At 35.7% G+C, this 24,156-nt stretch overlaps 2 protein-coding genes across 2 annotated transcripts in view; one reads left to right on the top strand and one right to left on the bottom strand.

The window, feature by feature from the left end:
- The window catches only part of FBXL13 (F-box and leucine rich repeat protein 13), a 209,149-nt gene that overhangs the window by 165,408 nt on the left and 19,585 nt on the right, over positions 1–24,156 (top strand). Inside the window, exon 18 of the mRNA XM_045792187.2 lies at positions 13,427–13,510. Coding sequence (XP_045648143.1) covers positions 13,427–13,510 — 84 coding nt within the window. The remainder of the gene's footprint in view (positions 1–13,426; positions 13,511–24,156) is intronic.
- The window catches only part of FAM185A (family with sequence similarity 185 member A), a 90,768-nt gene continuing 82,500 nt past the window's right edge, over positions 15,889–24,156 (bottom strand). Inside the window, exon 9 of the mRNA XM_087861156.1 lies at positions 15,889–16,594. Coding sequence (XP_087717282.1) covers positions 16,567–16,594 — 28 coding nt within the window. The 3' untranslated portion in view covers positions 15,889–16,566. The remainder of the gene's footprint in view (positions 16,595–24,156) is intronic.

The following is a 24,156-nucleotide window of genomic DNA, read 5'->3' as shown; positions in this document are numbered from 1 at the left end:
GATGGGCTATTAAGGAGGGCATGTGATTTGGTGAGCGCTGGGTGTTATATACAACCGATAAATTATTAAACACTACATCTGAAACTAATGATGTACTCTATGTTGGCCAACTGAATTTTAATTTTAAAAGCAGGGGCAGCAAGAAAGGAAGCTTCTTATGTTTGCTGTTAGGGACCTTTTGTTCTTTTTAGATTTCTCGTGATCTAAACCTCCAATAATTACATCAGAGTTCTCAGTTATTCTAGACTCCTGGGTACTCCATTGCATCTTATTTCATGGAATGTGTTTTCTAATATATTGTATTCAAATATCAAATATATTAAGTTGCATAGGTCACATTTACGGGATTCTCAGCCACGGAAATCTAGGACCAAAAAGAGAATCATAAAAGTTGCAAAATTCAGAGGAAAGAGTAAGGTATTTAAGTCAAAGAAAAGTCCATCATGAGCCATTTACCTTTAACCAGACGCCTTACTGAAGCTAGCAGAAAGAGTAGGAAAAACCCATTAAAACTTTGTGGTTTCCAGTTTGAATACCAGTCCTCTGAAAGTAACAATACTGAGTTCGAGGCTTATGGCACATTCAAGTGTCTAGTTAATTGGGAAAGATCTGGAGCTCAGGAAAGAGATCTGGGCTAGATGCAGAGACGGTTGACGTGGTTGAAGCCACAGATGAGATAGAAGGAAAAAGTGGTCAAATTCAAGCCTCCAGAAAACACCAGTACTTATTGGATGGATTTGAAAGATGAACCCACAAAGGAAACTGAAAATGAACATCCAGAGGAGTAGGTAAGGAAGGAGTTCAGACTGTTACCAAGGGAACCAAGGGAGGTGGTGTTTCAAAAAGCAGGAGATTGTCAGTAAGGTCAAACTTCACAGGTGGCTCAAGTAATACAAAGATAGGGAAGTATCAATTTTTGTAAAACAAAGTTGCTCATCCATGTATATAGTCGTACATGGCAACATTCATAGCTTGTATTTTGCTTGAATATTGGTGCTTTGTGCTATTATAGTTTGTTTGGAACAGACAGTTAACTGCCCGGAACTGTTGTGGGCCTGTGTAAAGGAATTAAGCATGGTGTTAATGTTTTATATAATTCTTTGTTTATGTACAAAAAGACTTAATAATGGGACATATGTATTGTTTTTTCCAAATTATTCTAAATTATTTTTCACAAACATTGAGAAATTTCATGCATTTATTCATTCATTCTTTTCTTTGTCCTTTTCTTCTTTCTTTGGTTACATAATTAGCTAGATACTACTGTATTTAAAGCTGTAATTCTAAGTTTGGACGTAAAAACAGGAATAAGACAAGTAGCCTGCCTTGGAACTTGTTATAAACTTTTTCTCCCATCAAATTTTCTCTTCTTTTGAACAGGACATTTCGTTGTTTTGGCCACTTGCTTTTCCTATGGGTTGTAGCAATTTTTATTGGTATTAGCAATAACATAAATATGGTAGCCTTACACTCCTTTACCAATAGTGCCTGTTTTAATTTCACAAAAATAGCTAGGAATTAAAACTTTATTGTTATTTGAATTTGCATTTTAAAAAATTCTAATAATATTAATAATTTTGTCCTATATATGCTGCTTATCATTGCAATTATATTTCATCTTATATGAATTTTCTGTTGAGATTCTTTATTCATTTATACATTGGGGTCTCAATACTTCTGTTGATTTGTATGAATTGCTTATAATAATGTAGTTTTTTTTTTTTTAAAGATTTTACTTATTTATTTGACAGAGAGAGACAGCCAGCAAGAGAGGGAACGCAAGTAGGGGGAGTGGGAGAGGATGAAGAAGGCTCCCAGCAGAGCAGGGAGCCCAATGCAGGGCTCAATCCCAGGACCCTGGGATCATGCCCTGAGCTGAAGGCAGACGCTTAACGACTGAGCCACCCAGGCACCCCTATAATAATGTAGTTATTAATCATTTGTCATATTTTTATATTTTCTCCATATCTTTACAATGGCTTATCTCACTATTGTGGAAGAGAGATTTGTTTTAGTATTTTAATTGGAAAGCCTACAAGCTACTGCTTTTAAAGTCCGTTCAAGAAAAATGAATTAAAAGTTGAACAAACTATGCAGTCTTATGTAATTTTATGTAGGTTTTTTCCCCAAGAAATTATTTCTTTAATCATAGGCAGGACAGATTATGAAGTTTATTTATGGTTATTTACTCTTCTGGTGTGCCTGTATTAAAGTGTTGACAGTTTCAAACTGAAACATACTATAAATAAGGATGATTTGTAGCAATGTGGCTATCAGATAAATTACATTGTATTTTATTCTAATCTTAATATTCCTAGACCATCTTTCCAAACTTTTTCTAAAAACAAAGTGTCTCAGAAAAAAAGCCATCAGCAAGTTTTAAAGAATAAATTACTTTCAGAATGTTAAGCTTTGTTTCATAAGGTTTCATTCACATCAGTCTGATTTATAAAACATGTTTTGTTTTTAAATTATGACCAAATGTTCAGTCTTATAATAAGGTAAAATATTGGTGTTTTTGTATTCCTTGGTGTGTTGTCTTTTGCCAAAAGATAACATAATCACCCAACAAAAACAGTAACTTTATCTTGTATAGGTGCTCAGCAGAAATTTGGGGAAATTTAAAGATTGCTAAGGTAACACAAAAAATTAACTGCAATAATAGGTATGTCTAAAATAATCATATTTTATTCAAAATACCTCCCAGAATATTCAGCAAAATTGAAGAGAAATGATGGTAGAAAAGATAGAAAAGAGCTAATGAATATAGAAGGAAGGGTAGAATGAGAAAAATCAGCATTTTGCAACTCCTAATGAAATAAGTGATTTAGGCAAGGATCACCAATTAATGCTAAAACCATGGACTGAAAGTGTTTTTGGGAAACAGTATTCTTGTCTCAAAGAATCACACCAAAGATTACTTATTAAATAAAAAGTAAAAATATACTCTAATGAAGGATCTATAATCACCACCTGAATCAAGTGAGTAAGGGCATCACCAATAATAGGACACCTCACATATGTGCCTACTAAAGGGATGCAATAGCACCTAGGAAGTATTCTTGCAGATTTTTTTTTTTTTTACCTAGAATCTAATTTTAAGGAACAATCAGACAAATCCAGAATGTGAGACATTCTACATAATGACTGATCTGTGATCTTTAAAGTCAATGTCTTGGGGCACCTGGGTGGTCAGTCGGTTAAGCATCTGCCTTTGGCTCGGGTCATGATCTCCAGGTCCTGGGATCGAGTGCCGCATCAGGCTTCCTGCTCAGCAGGGAGTCTGCTTCTCTCTCCCCCCCTTTCTCTCTCTCCCCCACCCCTCCCCACCATTCATTCTCTCTCTGTCTCTCTCAAATAAACAAAAATCTTTAAAAAAAATTAAAAAATAAAAGTCAATGTCTTAAGACAAAACTTAAAGAAAAGAAAAAAAGGCTAAAGACACATGACAACTAAATGCAATGAATGAACTCTGACTGGGTCCTGGATAAAAAAAATATATATTGGCTTTATATTAGATAGTATAGTGTTACTGTTAATTTTAAGTATTAAAATACTATATATATTATACTATATATACAGGAAAATGTCCTTATCCTTAAAGAAATACATACAGAATATTCAGGGGTAAAGCATCATGGTATCTGAAACTTATTTTGAAATGGTTCAAGCAAATTTATAACATATACATATATGAAATATATAACAATTGCAAATACCTATGCATTCAACATTGGAGCACCTAAATACATAAAGCTAAACAGACATAAAGGGAGAAATTAACAATAATACAATAATAGTAGGAGACTTTAACACATACATCACTTCATCATTGGGTAGATCATCCAGACAGAAAATCAATAAGGAAACAATGGCTGTAAATAAGACTAGATGGACTTAACAGATATATATAGAACATTTCATCCCCAAACAGCAGAATACATTCTTTTCAAATGTGCATAGAACATTTTCTAGGATCACGTGTTAGGCCACAAAACAAGCCTCAATAAATTTAAGATTGAATTCATATCAAGCATCTTTTCTGAAAACAATTACAAGAAAATTACAAGAAAAAAATTACAAGAAATCAATTACAAGAAAAAAAAATCTAAAAAACCCCCACAAATACATGGAGGCTAAACAACATGCTACTAAACAACCAATGGGTTGATGAAGAAGGGAAAATTAAAAAATATATGGAGACAAATGAAAATGAAAACACAACAGTCTGAAATCTTTGGGATGCAGCAAAAGTAATTCTAAGAGAGAAGTTTATAATATAGGCCTACCTAAAAACAAGAAAAATCTCACATAAACAATCTACACTTACAGTTAAAGGAATTAGACAAAGAAGAACAAACAAAGCCTAAAATTAGTAAAAAGAAGGACTTAATAAAGAATGGAGTGGGTAAATGAAATAGAAACAAAAAAAGGAAAGAAAGAAAGAGCGAGAGAGAAAGAAAGAAAGAGAAAGAAAGAAAATGAATGAAACAAAAAGCTGGTTCTTTGAAAAGATAAACAAAAAGCTGGTTCTTTGAAAAACTGACAAACTTTTAGCCAGGCACATCAAGAAAGAAGAGAGAGGACTAAAATATTTTCAGAAATGAAAGAGAAGAAAGAGCAAGATACAAGAGAATACTATAGGAAATTATATGTCAACATATTGGACAACTTAGAAGAAATGGTTAAATTCATAGAAAGTTACAATCTTCCAAAACAGAATGAAGATGAAATAGAAATTTTGATCAGACTGATTATGACTAATAAAATTGAATTGGTGATCAAAAAACTCCCAACAAACAAAAGTCCAAGAAAAGATGGCATCACAGATGAATCCTACCAAACAAACAAACAAACAAACAAACAAACAAAATACCTATTCTTCTCAAACTATTCCAAATACAGAAGGGGAGTGAAAACTTCCAAATTCATTCTATGAGGCCACTATTAACCTGATACCAAACCAGACAAAGACATTACCAAAAAAAAAAAAAAAAAAGAAAAGAAAAGGTAAGATAAGAAGGCTAATATTACTGATGAACATAGATGTAAAAATCTTCAACAAAATAGTAGCAACCTAAATTCAATGATACTGGGAATGCAAGGATAGTTTAATATTTGCAAACCAATCAATGAGATACATCACATTTACAAGAGGCAGGATAAAATTCATATGATCATCTCACTAAATGCAGAAAAGCCTTTGACAAAAGACATCTGTTCATGATAAAAATTTTCAACAATGTCGGGTGCCTGGGTGGCTCAGTTGGTTAAGCCATGACTGCCTTCAGCTTAGGTCATGATCCTGGAGTCCCAGGATAGAGTCACGCATCCGGCTCTCAGCTCAGCAGAGAGTCTGCTTCTCCCTCTGACCCTCTCTCCTCTCATACTCTTTCTCACTCTCTTTCTTTCTCTCAAATAAATAAGCAAAATCTTTAAAAAGGAAAAAAAATTTTTCAACAATGTGAGTTTAGAGGGAACATACCGCAACACAAGAAAGGCCATATATGACAAACCCACAGCACCCATCATTTTCCATGGTGAAAAACTGCAAGTTTTTCCTATGAGGAACAAGACAAGGATGTCCACTCCCACCACTTTTATTCAACATAGTACTGGAAGACCTAGCCATAGCATTCAGACAAGAAAAAGAAACAGAAGGTATCCAAATTGGTAAGGAAAAAGTAAAGACTATCACTATTTGCACATGATACAACACTATATATAGAAAACTCTAAAGATTCCATTCCAAATTATTAGAAGTAATAAATGAATTGAGTAAAGTTGCAGGATACAAAATTAATATACAGAAAGCGATTGTGCTTCTATATAGTAATAATGAAGTAGCAGAAAGAAAAATTAAGAAAACAATCCTGTTTACAATTGCACCAAAAAGAATTAAATACCTGGGAATAAACTCAACCAAAGAAGTGAAAGACTTGTACTCTGGAAACTATAAGACAATGATGAAAGAAATTGAAGATGACACAAACAAATGGGAAGGTATTCCATGCTCATGTATTAGAAGAATTAATATTGTCAAGATATTCATATTACCCAAAGCAATCTATAGATTCAATGCAATCCCTATCAAGATACCAATAGTATTTTTCAAAGAAGTAGAACAAATAATCCTACAATTTGTATGGAACAACAAAAGACCCTGAATAGCCAAAGCAATCTTGAGAAAGAACAAAGCTGGAGTTACCACAATCCCAGATTTCAAGATATACTACAAAGTTATAGTAAGCAAAAGAGTATGGTTCCTGCACAAAAATAGACACAGTGATCAATGGAACAGGATAGAGAGCCCAGAAGTAAACTTACACTTATATGGTCAATTAATTCATGACAAAGTAGGCAAGACTATACTATGGGGAAAAGACAGTCTTTTCCCCAGTTGGGAAAACTGGGCAGCTACAAAAAAGGCAAAAGAATGAAACTGGATCACTTTCTTATACCATATACAAAAATAAACTCGAAATGGATTAAAGACCTAAATGTGAGACCTGAAACCATAAAACTTATGAAAGAAAACACAGGCAGTAATCTCTTGGACATCAGCCTTAGAAACATATTTATGAATATGTTTCTTCAGGTAAGAGAAACAAAAGCAAAAATAAACTGTTGGACTACACCAAAATAAAAAGCCTTGGAGAGCAAAGGAAACCATGAACAAAACAAAAGTCCACCTAGAGAATGAGAGAAGATATTTGCAAATGATATATCTGATAAGGGGTTAATATCCAAAATATATAAAGAACTTATACAACTCAACACCAAAAGACCCCCAGTGAATCCAATGGAAAAATGGGCAGAGGACCTGAAGAGACATTTTTCCAAAGAAATATACAGATGGCCAACAGACACATGAAAAGGTGCTCAACACTACTAACCACCAGGGAACTGCAAACCAAAACCACAATGAGATATCACCTCACTTCTGTCAGAGTGGCTAGTATCAAAAAGAAAAGAAGTAATAAGTATGGGTAAGGATGTGGAGAAAAGAGAATTCTTCTGCACTGCTGGTGGGAATGTAAATTGGTGCAGCCACTGTGGAAAATAGTGTGGAGTTTCCTCAAAAAATTAAAAATAGAAATACCATACAATCTAGCAATTTCACTTTTGGATATTAACTCAAAGAAAATGAAAACATTATTTGAAAAGATATGTACCCCTATATTTACTGCAGCATTATTTACAATAGCCAAGATACGGAAGCAACCCAAGTATTCATCAATAGAGGAATGGATAAAGAATGTTCCACACACAATGGAATACACCACACACACACACACACACACACACACACACACACACACACACACACGCACACTAGATTATTACTCAGCTATAAAAAAGAATGAGCTCTTGCCATTTGCAACAACATGGATGGACCTAGAAGGTATTCTACTAAGTGAAATAAGTCAGATAAAGAAAGACAAATACCATACGATTTCACTTATAGGGAGTCTTAACAATAAAGCAAATTAACAAACAGAAACACAAACACAAATACAGAGAACAAACTGGTGGTTTGTTCAGAGGGCAGGGAGGTGGGGGGATGGGCAAATTAGGTGAAGGGAACTTAGAGGTACAAACTTACAGTTTTAAAAAAATGCTTCAAGGAAATTTATATATATATAGACTTAAAATATATATACTATGTATATGATATGTATACATATAAAACTGTATTCACAGATACATTGATAAAACTATGTATGTTCATACAAACACATTAATTAAGAAAAGGTAGCAAATGTTTATAATTGGTGAGTTTAGGTAAAGGGTATATAGGTGTATGACTCAGGTATATGCTAAGTACACACACACACACACACACACACACACACACACACACACACACCATTCCAACACTTGGTAACTAGTTCATTGCTGATGTCTATTTACATCAGCTAAATCATTCCAGATGTAAAAATGGGGGCAGGGTAGGGGAGAAGTGTTTTCAAGGATTTGTTTGCTCTGAAATGTCTTATGTACCTGGAGCTGTTCCTGGCTGGGTTCAGTGTTCCCTCCCACTACTTCCAGTGACCCCAAACTGAACTACTTCCCAAACAATTCACACATTCCTAATGAAGTCTTTGTTCATGCCATTTCCTCAGCCTGAAACACTATTCTTATTATTTTGCTTGTCAAGACCTTACTTAGTCTTTGAGGCTCAATTCAAATTCCCCTTCCTCCATGGAAGTTTCTAAACTGCCAGGCCCTGCTCTGTGGTCCCCATACCTCTCTTAAAACACATGTTTCTTCTTTTTTGCATTATGGTCACTTATGTATCAATCCATATTCCTTAAAAGGGGAAAAGCTTTGTTTAACTCTGTTGCATAGGATGAAGTCCAAATTCCTTAGAATAACAAGGTTCTTGGGACTTGGTGCCCGCTTTCTTTTGAGTCTTATGTCTTGACACTCCCTTCAGTGGACCTGATACCACAGCTGTAATATAAACCAATTACTAGGAATTCCTAAGCCCCTCAGATCCCAATCCCTCAGTTCCAAGGCCTATGAAGGAGTAAACTGCTCCTTAGGATTCTCGTGAGCTCCTGGGGTCTTGCATTCTCATTCAACCTGCAATCCCGCCTACCACACCAGTTGCTTTCCTCTGTGCTTCACCTGATTACCTCTTATTCCCATCTATACTTTGGTAAAATAAACCAAAACCTTTCCAGCGAAACGTTCATGAGTTTGGCTGACATTTGAAGGAGTTTAAGGAGGATTTACATTTTCTTGGTTATAACTTCCCTAAAAAGTAAGCATCCACCTGCCCTTTGCCCCACTGAGGCCCAGTCACTCCCTTTGGTTGGTTCTTCAGTCCTCTTTATTTTGGTCTTTATCTTCCCACTCTCCCCTTTCTATCCCTCCTAGACGTAAAAGTTTGGCACCCCTAGGACTTTGATCCCAAGCACTTAACAAATGTTTCAGAAAACACCTGATTTGGGGCATTTATGAACCTCATGGTGCCAAGTACAACATTCTACCTACCTAGCTGGCTCTGATACTCTTTAGATCATGAATCTGAAAAGCTTCTGAGTCAAAAAGCCATTGAAAAATGAATCCTGTTGACTGGAACGGTGTATTTCACTTGTTCTGAGAAGCTGGAATCCCATACTAGCACCACACAGTTTTCAGGGGAGGCCTTGTCTCCTCCAGCTGGCTTAGATTTGCTGCTGCTCAGTTACAAAGTTGTGTTTACTTACAGCAGCAAGGCCCTATGATAACTTGTCCAGCACATTAGCATGATGACATCTCTTGCTCCCTGTTTTGCTAATACATTGGCCGTCCAGGTCTGAGAAATTTCTTTGTTCATCTTGGACTGAAGGGTGCTGTAGGAATATTTCTAATTTGTATTTAGCTATACAATTACAATATCAGTCACTTTTTACAAACATCTTTACTGCAATATGAATTACTTACTATAAAACTCAACAATTCAAAAGGTACAATTTAGTGGTTTTTAGTATATTGATGATCAAGTTATGCAATCATCACCACAATCAAATTCCTGAACATTTTCATCACTTCAAAATGAAGCTCCCTTCCCATAAGCAGTCATTCCCTAGCCCTGACCCACTCTCCAGCCCAGCCTAGGCAACCACTAATCTGCTTTCTGGTTCTATATACTTGCCTATTCTGGACTTTTCAAATAAGTGGAATCATACAATTTGTGGCCTTTTGGGTTTGGTTTCTTTTACTCAGCATAATGTTTTAAATGTTTATCTTTATAATAGTATGCATCATACTTTATTACTGCTAAATAATATTCCATTATATGGATGGAACCCATTTTATTTATCCTTTCAACAGTTGATTGACATTTGGCTTTTTTTGTTTTTTTCTATTATGAATGATGCCGCTATGGAACATTCAAGTGCAAGTTTTTTTGTGTTGACATATTTTTTCATTTCTCTTGGGTATATATATCTAGGAGTAGAATTGCTGGGTCATATGATAACTTTATGTTTAATTTTTTGAAGAACTGCCAGACTGGATTATCCAGAGTGACTGGACTATTTAGCCATGAATGAGAATTTTAATTTCTTCATATCCTCACCAACACTTTTTATTATGTCTTTTTAAAGTATAACCATCATCATAGATATGCAGTGATATCTCATTGTGATTTTGATTTGCATTTACCTAATGGCTAATTATGTTAATTAAAATGAGGCCATATGTTTTAATGAACAATTATAGGGATGAAATAGAACATTCTATTTTATTTTATTTTTATTTTTATTTTTTTTTAAAAAAGATTATTTATTTATTTATTTGACAGAGATAGAGACAGCCAGCGAGAGAGGGAACACAAGCAGGGGGAGTGGGAGAGGAAGAAGCAGGCTCATAGCAGAGGAGCCTGATGTGGGGCTCGATCCCATAACGCTGGGATCACACCCTGAGCCGAAGGCAGACGCTTAACCGCTGTGCCACCCAGGCGCCCCAGAACATTCTATTTTAATATCAACTTTTAATTATTTTTTTTCACGTTAAATGATGTCTTTATTTTTTTTAATAATTTTTTATTATGTTATGTTAGATACCATACAGTATATCCTTAGTTTTTGATGTAGTGTTCCATGATTATTTGCTAATATTAACTTTTAGTAATCTTGAATAAAGTAGTAAAGAGAACATAAACAAATGTCATACTTAGCAAGTGTACCTCATTTCCAGTTCATCTTAAAAAATTCTAACTTGACTACACAAAAGTAAAAAAAAAAAAAAAAAGAAAAAAAAAAAAAGAAAACTCCAGAGATAGTTTCATAGAACAAATTCCCCATAGGCTAATAAAACACACTTAGCTATTATCAGGTATAGGGCAATGAGACAAGCCTTGCATCTCTTATTATTTTTGTTTAAACAATTTGGTTTCTGTTGGGGGAATATCTAAACTTCTAACAAGAATAAAACAGCATCCACATGTGCTGGCTCCGCAGGGCTTAGTAATTTTTTGTTTTGAAACAAGGAGGCAGAAAGCATAATGTGTTCCTAACAAAAGAATCCACATTTGCAATAAAATTTTTAAAATGAATGGAGTGATTTTATTTTTGGATGGTGTACAAAACCGTTAAATGAAATTAAAAATTGCAATTTAAACAGTGGCTTCAATTAAGTAGATTGTCAAGCACTTCTTTCCTTGGTCTGGATTTTTTTTTTTTTTTTAATGAAAAGGCGTAATATACGCATCAGTGAAAAAAACAAGATATAATATTTTCATAACCCATTTTCAATTATGGTCCAAATGCTGTATTTAAGATCAATAAAATGTAAACCAGTCCTATAAATAAAATTTTAAAAGGACAAACCAAAGTACCATTTCTGGTATTTTCCCTGCCTGGCAGCTCTGGGACCACAGAATGATAGGCAATTGCTCTTGTCCACCTCACAGGAAGTGTAATAAAAGTGATCCTGAACACAAAAACAGGAGAATGACATCTATAAGGCATATTAGTCAGTTCCCCCAGTTTAGCAGGGAAAGCACTGAGAAATGGAACAGCAGAATCACATATTAAAAAATTTAAGAACTAAAAAGTGCAATTTTTTTAAATAAAAAGAAACAAAGCTTTTAAACAGAAAAAGTAGGCTATTGATGAATGATTTTATGTCTGTAGGCCTTTATATAAAGATCTGTTCCCTTTCCAAGCAATTAAACATCATAAAATGAGCTAAAGATTTCAGATTTTTTAGGTTAGGCATAAATAAGAATTTACTGACAAATAGATTAATTAGCCGCCTGAACTGTCTTCAAAATAAAGTTTTAAGTTTAGGGGTCTTTAAGATTTGTTTATATTGATTCAGATTATATGTACCTGGATACAGGAAACAAGATAAGGAATTTTCTGGCTCTGGGATTCTGTCACACTTTTTTTTTTTTCTTCTTCCTATGCTAGGTACTGGGGTAGGAGGAGGAGAAATTTAAAAAGTAGCCAATGCCCTCCTTTTCTTCTTTTTGTATTTCTATTTTAAAAAATTTTTATTCCAGTGTAGTTAACATACAGTGTTATATTAGTTTCAGGTGTACCTTTTAGTGATTCAATAATTCCATACATCACCCCATGCTCATCACAAGTGCACTTCTTAATCCCATCACCTATTTCACCCATCCCCCCACCTCCCTTTTGGTAATCCCTCTGGTAATCAGTCTGTTTTCTATAGTTAAAGTCTGTTTCTTGGTTTGTCTCTTTTTTTTCCCTTTGCTTGTTTCTTTCTTTCTTTCTTTTTTTTTTTTTTAAGATTTTATTTATTTATTTGAGAGAGATAGAGAGGGAGGACACAAGCAGGGAGGAGAGGCTGAGAGGGAGAAGCAGACCCCCCGCTGAGCAGGGAGCCCAACATGGGGCTCAATCCCAGGACCCCAGGATCATGACCCCAGCCAAAGGCAGCTGCTTAACTGACTGAGCCACCCAGATGTCCCTGCTTGTTTGTTTCTTAAATTCTACATATGAGTGATACCATATAGTATTTGTCTTTCTCTGACTTAGTTTGCTTAGCATTATACTCTCTAGATCCATCCATGGTGTCGCAATAGCAAGACTCCATTCTTTTTTTATTTTATATATATATCTTCTTTATCCATTCACCTATGGATGGACAGGCTGCTTCCATTATTTGGCTATTGTAAATAATGCCACTATATACATACGAATGCATGTATCCCTTTTAATTAGTGTTTCTGTATTCTTTGGATAAATACCCAGTACTGCAGTTGCTGGATGATAGGATAGTCCTATTTTTAACTTTTTGAGGAACCTCCATACTGTTCTCCCCAGTGAATGCATCAGTTTGTATTCCCATCAACAGGACAAGAGGGTTCCTTTTTCTCCACATCCTCACCAACACTTGTTGTTTTCTTATGTTTTTGATTGTAGCCATTTTGATAAGTGTAGGGTGATATCTCATTGTGGTTTTGGTTTGCTTTTCCCTGATGATGGGTGATAATGAGCATCATTTCATGTGTCTGTTCATGTTTTCTGCCCATTTTTAAATTGGATTATTCATCTTTTAGGTCTTGAGTTGTATAAGTTCTTTATATATTTCGGATATTAACCCTTTATTGGCTAAGTCATTTGCAAATATCTTCTCCCATTCAGTAGGTTGCCTTTTAGCTTTGTTGGTTGTTTTCTTTGCTGTGCAGAAGCTTTTTATTTTGATGTAGTCCTGATAGTTTATTTTTGTTATTCTTCCCCTTCCCTCAGGAGGATTCTGTCATACTTTTTACAAAACATTAGAGACAACCTGAGATTTTTATTTAATAATGTTGCCTAACCAAAGTGATTTATAATTGAAGTGTAAAGAAATATAAGAATGAAGCTAGATTTTTAGTTTACATAAATGGTAATTTTATTAGAAATATACTGTCTGTACTAAATTATAATTACAAAGTGATCTTTATATTAAATATTTTTAGGGTTTGATGATACTTTCCAGACATAAAAAATTAAAGGAACTTTCTCTATCTGAATGTTATAAAATCACTGATGTCGGAATTCAGGTAAGATAATTAAGGTCTTCTGTTAAAGAATTATGATTAAAAATTAGGCACAAACGGAATAAACTTTGTAGGTCACAGTAGAAATAAACAAGTGGATTGGAAATGTAGTAACTCATATGTGATCTTGGTTAAGACAAAATAAACTCCTGGACTTTAGACAGGCCTCCACAGCTTAAGGTGACTAAGAGAATTTGTTTTCTCATTTTTCCTATCTACTCTCCCTTCCCAATGTTAGACTCATGGGATAAATAAGAATAGGTAGACATTTTACTTGGAGAGTGATGAAATGCAATGTGGTAAAAGTCTTCTCATATAAAGAAAATATTCTGTAGATAAAAATGTTATAAAATCTAACCATGAAAATTGGGAGAGTTTGAAAAATTATACCAGGTACTTAACAATGAGGAACAATTAGGAACAATTAGATACTCAAACACAGTGGGTAGCATATTTTACCATAACAGAAAGCATGAGCTAAATAATTGGATAGGAGAAATGATTACATGCTCAGTTGGTACTTTAAGAGCTCATGAGAAAGGTAAATTTCCTAGATCATGTCTTGAGGGATACGCTAGAAGCCATAAAATAGCTATTGTGAGCAAGCCTCAATGTAATGTTTTTTACAACATTAAGCATCTCAATGTGCTGTTCAAAGAAGAGAAACCACAATCACAGGTCCATACATGTTTTGAACCAGGACAACATCTGGTAACCTATTAGTAAATCATGGAAGGTAATATTTTTAAAGAGAACCAATAACCTAGGAATGTGCAAATTGTTAAACACACTGGAAGCTCCATTTAACATGTCCTGAGAGTTGAAACCCCCAACCACTTATAAAAACTCAGGGCTAACCCAGGAAAAAAAAATTTTTTTTTAAAGAAACTCTTACTGAGATAAAAGGATTTATCCCACAAGTGGAAAGATAACGCAAGTTGATAGCTGAGAATTCTACAGAGCACCATAAACTTGAAGAAGCTCTCTTCTGTGAATTTGAAATGGACATTACAGGAAGTTCAAACATGACTCATAGGACAGTGTTAAAATATTATAGAAATGGTAAGCTATAGAGGATGCTGGGTCAAATGGTGCTCTAGACTTAAGCACAGAATTCTAGAGTTTTGCAGCTGAAGGAATCCTAGAACCATCTAAACCGACTCCCTAATTTTACAGGGGAGGAAATTAAGGCCTAGAGAGCTTAATGACTTTCTGAAGTCCTATAGCTTTCTCAGTAAGCTAATCTAACTACAGTTTTATGGAAATAAAGAGTAGAAATGGAGAATTGCTAATGGTTGATTGACAATATGGCTTAGTGGAAAAAGATTTGTTTTCAAATTATTTTTGCTGTACTTCATTAGGTTTGGGCAATTAGTGGTATGTAAGGGAAAAAAAATGTGACACCACTAAGAAATCTCCTTTAAGAGGCATGGTGTCAAGAAATGTCATTTTCAGGGCACCTGGGTGGCTCAATCATTAAGCGGCTGCCTTTGGCTCAGGGTGTGATCCCAGAGTCCTGGGATCAGGACATGCATTGGGCTCCCTGCTCTGCTGGGAGCCTGCTTCTTCCCCTCCCACTCCCCCTGCTTTTGTTTCCTCTCTGGCTGGCTGTCTCTCTCTGTCAAATAAATAAATAAAATCTTTAAAAAAAAAAAAAGAAAGAAATGTCATTTTCTCCCACCTTCAGACTCTGGGTACTAAGGTTCTAACAAGTTCCCAAGGAATCTGCCTAGTAGTATATTCAACTGTATAAAGAGTTAAAAAGAAGAAATAGTATCCTTCGAAGCAAAAATTCCAGAGAGGACTAACAACTTCCATATAGGACAAGATTTTAACTCTACAATACCAGAAGAGGTTACAAAACATTTAGATGCCTAAAATCTACTAGGAGAAAAAGCTAAAATGTTCCAAGGTTAAACAATGATTTACCCTACTGCAGTTCATTTAAAAGTTAAACATACATTTACATAAAACTTTATCCATGAATATGATCTGATCAGGCTTCCAAAAGGTCTTTGAGAAGGTGACAGAACAAAGGTTATTAAAATAAAACACTTACATGTTACTAATTCTAATTCTGGGTGATATTTCTTATGGTGATCAATTACATTTGACCACTAACCATAAATCATTAAGAAGTACTGAAACCTATCACAGTGATGACATGGCCTCTTAATATACACAACTCACTAACTAATTTTTAAAACGTTCCTTGGGATGAGGCTAAGTATTAGGAAGCCAGTGCTTTCTGTTATTTCTCTTTGACTCTATGGGTTCCAGGAGCTCTTAGATTTTAGATAAAAGCATTTTTCCTTATGCTAATTATACAATCATACAGATGAGTGAAAAAAATGTAATCTTATAAAAATTGATATATATTTTTCAGTGATCTAAAGGAGAAAATAAAAAGGGGGAATATGGAGCATGGGAATTACAATATTATTTAATTATTAGTTACACAAGATCAGCTATTCTATTCAAGTTCATGAAAAAAATTTTTCTCTTTCTCATCATCTCATTTTCTCCTCCCTGCTTTTGGTGGGTGTCTGTGTGTATCTTGTGGCTGTTAACCAGTTTTACCCTCCTAAGTTTCCCAGGTTCACACTTCTGGGCATATGATAATCTTTCTCCCTGTGCCTCCTCCAGCCCAATTATTAAGTCCAAAAAGAGATGGGACAAAGAAGGTGAGAGGAGAAAATGACACATAAACCAATTTCACAATTCCTTATTTGGATTTATCAAAAAGAAGGGGGTAAAACAAGGTGATTGCATTGAGATATTTAGATTATCCACATATTATCAGGAATTTGCTTTCCTGTTACTTCTCAAAGGTAAATACAGGAGATTCTGTCTTTAGCACAAGACACTGAAACTTATATTCAGCATGATGATTTAAGAAAAAAATGAGATAAACATTTTTACCCTGGTTAGGTTTTGCAAGAGTCATGACGATAATAAGTATAAAAAATTACCTCATTTTGGTGTTTTACTGGAAACCACAGCACATGCACATTAAGTGTCTGGAGTCTCAGATGTACTGACTTAGGATCTGGTTTTAATTACTTCTTCCAACTTCGGTTTTTTTTCCTGAGAACATTAGACATTCAATGATCATGTTAAACTAAAATTATTTGGTGCTCTTGAAAGGCACACGTATTTTGGAAAAGATGTTTGATACCTTCATCATGGAGCATTTCTCAAGAAACCTTTTCCTTGAGCATTTTATGTACTTAATTAAACAACAAACTGTCAAGTTTGGCAAAAGAATTGGTTTAATTGGGATGTTGCAATACAGATAAAATGGAAGTTCTTTCTTGTTTGGATAAAACCAATGGAATAAATGCAATTATTTAGTTGCTTTTTGCACTCCTTTATCTAGTTTATAGCTCTCATTCCCTTTTTTGGGAATGAAGTATGCTATAAATACATTACGGAAATAGTCATACATATGAATGTACATATTTTTCTTTATGTAGATCATTTGCAGGACAAAACTTTTGTAGGACAAAAATTTTTTTTTTTGTAGGACAAAAATTTATTTATTTTTTCGGTGTTGGTGAGCTGAGGTAGTTGATTAAGAAAGGGCATTGGAGAGGGGAAAATAAAAATGCAGTGAAAAGTGTGTGTTTGTATGTGTTTATACGTAAATATGTATGTCAATGTATACCTGTGTATAGTACCTGCGTGCAAATTAAATGTATATAAGTTTTAGCAATATTAGATTGAATGTTTACATGTACATATGTGTACATTTAACATATGTATACATTTTAGTGTATATTAGATTACACACATGTCAATGTGTCTGTATATTTATTATACACAAATTGTATATAGAGATCCTACAAGATTATATACATTCCTAGGCTAAGACAAAATAAATGGTGATCAGTATTCAAAGCATCGTAACAATTCATTTCTCCTATAGTGGCTATAATTATGAGGAAGGCAGGAACTAGCACTCCATAATAGGAGTCATCTTTTCTCGTTACTTTTCTATAACATTCTCATGTAAGGGCCAGATAGCTTCCATTGTAGGCTTTGTAGGCCATACAGTTTCTGTTACAAGTGTTCAACTTCGCTGGTGTGGAGTGAAAAACAGCCACAGACAGTACATAAATAAATGACAGTGGTTGTGGCCCAATAAAACTTTATGGACAATAAAACTTGAATTTCATATAATTTTCACATGTCATGAGATATTATTCTTGATTATTTCAACATTTAAAAACTTTGACACTTATTTGTGGAACATAAGGAATAGCAGGGAGATCGTTAGGAGAAGGAAGGGAAAAATGAAGGGGAGGAAAACAAAGGGGGAGATGAACCATGAGAGACTATGGACTTCAGGAAACAAACTGAGGGATTTAGAAGGGAGGGGGGTGGGGGGATTGGACTAGGCTGGTAATGGGTATTAAGGAAGGCACGTATTACATGGAGCACTGGGTGTTATACACAAACAATGAATAATGGAACACTACATCAAAAGCTAATGATGTACTGTATGGTGACTAACATAACATAATAAAAAAGTTTAAAAAATAAAATAAAATAAAAACATTACTTCTGGATTCATGGACACTGGCTGAATCAGTAGCATCCCAAAGGGCTGATAAATGTAAATTAGGCTTGAATCAGATCTTGAGAACCCAGGAATGAAGCCAGGAACAGGAGGGCTCTGGAGCCAAGATCAGAGAGCTGTGAGCTGGGCAGGTAGGCAGCCATTGCTAGTGAGCACTGCACCTTGAATTTCATGAGCTTGCTCTCTTTGAGCTCCCTGCAATGTGTAGCCTGGTAAGCTGGTTGTGCTCATACAGACGGAACCTATGGCTCCCCAGAGTTCAGGTACTTTGTGTCCACTCATAAAGATTTTTAAGCTTCCTTACTACAACCTTAGAATATTACTTGCAATCACCGAGTTGGCAAAAACTTAAATGATTAAGTTCAACTTAGATGAATGACTCCACGCTTTCATGTAAGACAATACTCACTGTCCCATTCAGATTTATTTTGTGAAAATCTTGCTCAGTGGTTGAACTAAAAACATCTGGACTGGACTTTCAATGTAGTGGACACTGAGATAATCTATTCATTTTTTGAAAACAAAAATCATTCTAAAATTTTTTTAAATGATGAGGTTAGGTCTAGTCAAATAGGCAGACTTATAAACAGAAAAATCCAACACCATGTGGTGATTGTTAGCTAACAATTTAACACCTGCCACATGACAGGCACTGTTCTAAGTATGTCCTGTGTATTAATTAGGTACCTTATGAGGAAGGTAATACTTTTAATTCCATTTTATAGATAAGGAAATTGAGGTTCAAAGAGGTTAAGAATCTTGCCCTAAGTCATGAAACAAGTAAACACATGAGCTAGGGTATAAAGTCTAATTCCAGAGTGAGAATTCTGGCTTTTATCCTGTGATAAATCTATGGGAGGATTCCATTGATGCACTACTTAATCCAGCATGGGAATGCCAGGGAAAGCTTATCTGGTGGAAAATCACTTTAAGAAGAAATGTAGAAGTAACTGAAGGACAGTGGGGAGAGAGGACAGCTATCAAGATTTACAGAAGGAATATAAGTGAAGAGGTTTTTATTATAGCCCAGGGGAGAGAGAGAGGCAGCCTGACAAGAACAGTACCAGTGAGGCTAGAGAGAAGGGAATGGGTTGGAGAACACCGAAGTAGTAAAATTGATGGAAGTGTGAATAGTTTGGACAGGGATGAGGGTGAAGACACGGTTAAGGATATCCTCGCATCTGGCTGCCTGGGAGATTTGTGGTACCCTCGTTTTCAAGCTCTCTCCCATAGCTCAGTCATATAACCAGGGCTATGAACTACCACGACATATTCAGTATTTTGGCATTCATTGCTACATTTTCTCTTCTTGTGAGTGCTTCTGTCTGTGCTTCCTTTAAGTGCTATTTGCCCTGCCACTCTTATGACAGGGTCCCCTTTCCTACTCTCTCAATCTAGAGGCTTATGGTGGCTGCAGGCAGGCTAAGGGAGCTCTGTCGGAATTCATTTCTGTTTTTACTCTACTTAGTAATTTGAAGGTTGTAGTGTTCTTTGTCTCCTCGTAATGAGGAATGTATGAGCACAGTGTAGTTTTGTTTGTTCCTTCCACAGATTTTATGGTTTGAGAGGAAGGGAAGATTCAGATTTAGATATTATCACTGTTCTTCAAACCCAGACATGGCCTCCTCTTATCTTTAATTATTAAAAAAATAGTATCTCTAACAGAGATAGATACCTGTGTTTTAAAGCCCTGCACCAGAATGCAGTGGGTGGTATTTATGACTACGTAAGAAAAATAAGAGGCATGTGGTAATGGTTCAGCTTTATTGACTCTCTTGTGTCTTTTCTGCCTAACTGTTGCATATATTCTTCACAAGCTGGTTTACTGACATCTCCCAAATGGCACCACTGATGAATTTTAAGAGCCTAGCTGTAGCCTAGGTTAACATCATGTTCTCTGATGATCACAAAAGTATTTGACAACTTTTGTTTATGGGGCATAAGCAGCAGTAAAGATGCTAGAACATCCACGTCCCTCATTCTTCTCTTACAGTCCCTTCTTTTTTGAGATCCTTAATCTTGACCTAACAGTTTGGACACTTGAGATCACAAGTTCCTTTTCTCCTTTAACTTTTTCTGTTTTAACCTTTAACCTCTTGTATCTGTTCTCTTGTGTTACAAATGTTCGATTTTGCTTTTTATTTGACCTTTACTTTAGTAACAGATTTATCTTGATTTATAAATAGAGAAGTAAGAGAAGAGGGATCAAGGAATAAGCAACTGGGAAGGGTAGCTGTACGGGGCAAATCATGAACTACTTTACAGCTGGGAGAGCAGCAGACATAGATCTACTGCTGTTCGTTTGGCTTTCAGCCCGATCCAGAATTTCTCAGGAAGTCAAGTGGTTCTGTAGATGTGAAGCTGCTCCAGGGTGAGTCCACGTGGGGGCTAAGGTTCTTAGTCCTGTACCCTGCATTACCTGTGCTAGAGAGCTGAAACCCTCACAGCTACTGTGGAGCAAATATGGATACTCAAGTCAGAAAGGCCTATGAGTACCCACCTCGTTCAGCAACATTTCTGAGTCCTCCTCTCCAAGAATGGCCCATTGACAGCCTTTTCTGGACATGTCTCTCTAAAGTGTAAGCAGAACTGGATTCATGTCTTGACCTAACATTCATGTTCGATTCATTCTTGCCCTAGGAGCAAGAAGTGAATTACTCCCCAGAGACTCTTTTCTGATTTCAAACTTTTACTTTGAATCACTAAGCCTTCTGACCAGTTAAAAAATGTTGTTTATGCAAGATTTTCGTCAATCATTCTCACCAGTTGATAGACTCCACCCCCTTGGTAGTTTAGTGGTTCCAGTGGCCTTTGACACATACTGACTTATAATGCCAAAGATGGATTAGATGTGTTGGCTCCACATAGCAACAATGTTTAAAAAAAAAACCAACATGGATTTCTATTTGGTTTCTAAGATTAAATCATTCAAAGATTGTCAAAGTATGAGATTTCAATAACTCCACCTCTTCTCCAGGGATACAGTTATGTTCTTGGTTGCGAGGGAAGCAACAAACAGAGGATCCCTTTCCAAAATGGCCTTAATCTTTGGCCTTTGATGCAGCGGATGCACTGAAATCTGCATGGGAGACAGGACATCCAGACATTTGGACACTATCTCTTGGCCACACTGCTCAAGAAAATTCTTTACCTCATCCAATATTTCAGGTTACTGTTAGGAAATAATTGACAAAGCTTTTGGTGATGAAGATCCCAGAAGGTCCCAGGTTCAGAATCATTTTACAGGGTTTGGGGAGAGGAAACCAAGGAATTCCTATGGTAGAATTAAGAAGAAAGTATCTGGTACCTTGTGGAAAAAGCAACTCCCACAAAATCTAGAATAAGGAAGAGCTTTGTTACAGAAATCTGTGTTTCATGACTATCCATGCCAAGAATGGTCTCCTAGAATTTATAATAGAACAACATACCCTTAAGAGACCTAAGGTACTTGGAATTAACCAAGAGTCACAAACTCCTACCAAGATACCTAGGCATTATTCTCTCTTCAAGGCTGTGAGCAAAAGAAATAAGCTCAGTATTCCCTGTCGTTCCTTGCCTTAGTGTGTTCCCAATTGCAGAGGCACTTCAATAGAATTAGCAATTTGGCGGACTTCAAAGGATGTGAGATTTGACATCTTGTCATTTTCCCATAGTCTGTAAGGTTCCAAGGGATACTGGAGTCATGGGTGCCATGTTTCCTTGGCTGATAACTAACTGAAACTGAGAACACCCAACACCAGTCCTGGCTTCTTGCCCACTCCCAGTGGGGAGAACTATTTTTGGACAATTGAAGCAGATAGACTTGCTAAATGAATGCGCACATCTGTTATTTTCATGTTGAACATCCACAGAGAAGAACTATAAGAGAATGTGTCCAAAGGAAGATAATCCTTTGGAGGCCCCTCCCAACCTTTAAGCTGCCCCGGAACATTAGTTTATCCTGTGTAAGATGAAACTTGCCAAAAGTTAAATAAAACCTGTCAGATTGTCTAAAGGCAAACAAAAGAGACAGGAAAAATAAACATCAAAATTCCAATTTCCCACAAGAGTATGAGTTTATGTTCCTTTTGCTTCTTAAATCTAAGTGGCCAATCTGTTTTTGATCTCTTTCTCATGCAATGTGCTTTGCTTATCATGCCTCACCTGACATGAACTGAGTACCTGTAGCATGTCTCACAGGAGTTATGATTCCCATGTTACGACTTCTAATTACCCTTTCTATTAACTTCCAGTTAATTTTGCACATGATATTTCCTCATTCCAAAGCCTTCAACATGTGGAAGAGGTGAGGTTGTGTTCTCAGGTCTTAAATGGCAGACAAGATTGTTCCAGGACCTCTCTGGTTCCACTGCTGAGAGACAAAAGCCAGCATTTGTCAACAGTGTTACATCTGTCAAGTGCTTTTGGAGCACACAATTTCTTTCCATCTTCCAATAAGCCTGTGTGATAGGTTAATAGTTATTTTCATTCTCTTATAGGTGAAGAAACTCGAGGTTGAGTAACTTTCTCAAGGTCACAGCACAACTTCAAGCCCTCTAAGTTTTCTACTAAACCAGTAACATCCCTTGATTACATCATCTCTTATTCCATTATGCCCCCAAATGGGAGATCAAAGCAGCACTGATGGCTCATGAACTCATTATTTCCTAGAGATCTTTAAATGGAAGAGTTCACAGGAGGATGGCATGATTTTGTTCTTGGAGTAAAAGTTCCGAGTTGTCATTTTCTTGGGAAAGAATGAGAAAGAGAACAAGTGGAGTGGCTGGCTGTGCAAAAGGAACCTATCAACTCTTTCAGGCTGATTATTATAGTTTAAGTAATTTTTCTATGCCCTTCTTGTCCCAGAGAAGCCCCTGGAGGAGTGCCACTGGGCGCCCATTTTACTTTACTTATCTTAGAAAAATGGCGAAAGTGTAGGTTCTCCTACAGGCCACAAGAGAAATACCTGATTGACCTTCAGTTAGTCCGGTCCTGGCTTATTTTTATTCTGGAGATAGAGTCTAAAACCTGAAACTGGTCTGGAATTTTTTCCCCACAAACTCTAAATACAAATTCTAATTCAAAGACGTTTTGTTTTGTTCTTTTCCAGGTCTTCTTTCCAATATACATTCTCTGTGATTGCTTACCCTTTCTGTCCTTTAATCTCCCCACATTTGACCTCTCTTTATGTACTTGTCACATTTTACATTTTAAAAATAATTCCCTTGTTTTTACTAAATACCCAGGGTCTATGCAGCTAGTAAGTCATCAAGGTCTACTGACAACCAAAGGTGTACCTCTGAGAAGGTGTCTCCAGAGAAAACATTTACTTTGGCAAATGAATAAGACAATCTATTTCAGTGTGACAAGAAAATATTAGAACTTCTATTTAGATTTATTTTTGTCTTATTTTATTTTAATGATATGATATGTCATTTATAAGATCCATATACTATACATTTATAAGATAAAATATATTTGTTTTTAAATATGATAATATATATTTCAATGGTGTATGCCTATGTAATTTATAAGTATATTAATATACATTTATCAAAAGTATATGCTTTAAATATTTTTACTATGATGTGTGTGATTTAAAAAATTTGGCAATCATACCATAGAGCAAAAGAGTACAAGAGAATTAGAATACAAATAATAGTACTAGTTACTACTTACTGACTGCTTGCTACGTGCCAACTACTCTTCGGTTGCTTTATTCATATTAACTCACTTAATCCTCCCAACAACTCTCTGAAGTAGGCGTCATATTAAGGTACCATGTTATTCCCCTGTTGCAAATGAGATCATTGAGGAATTGGGAGGTTGGGTAATTTATCCAGAGACACAGAACTTCTAAATGGCAGGAGATGAACTCAGGCTGGTGGGCCCCAGACTCTGTGCTCTTAACCATCTTCATAACTGCAGTTATTAAACAGGGTGTGGGGAAGGACTGGACTTAGCATCCTGAGAGCAGTCTATCGGAGCTCATTTTCCTCACTCCTATGCTAAGAGGCATTTTCCATTCCCTTTGGACATTGTCTCATCTTGAACTTCTTTTGCACCTAGATGTTGAGGCCACAGAAAT

The sequence above is a fragment of the Ursus americanus genome, chromosome 3, assembly GCF_024610735.1.
Source record: "Ursus americanus isolate L20-20 chromosome 3, mUrsAme1.1.p, whole genome shotgun sequence".
NCBI classification, from domain to species: Eukaryota; Metazoa; Chordata; class Mammalia; order Carnivora; family Ursidae; genus Ursus; species Ursus americanus.
Note: the sequence above shows the minus strand (reverse complement) of the source record. Positions and strands in the feature narration are given on the sequence as shown.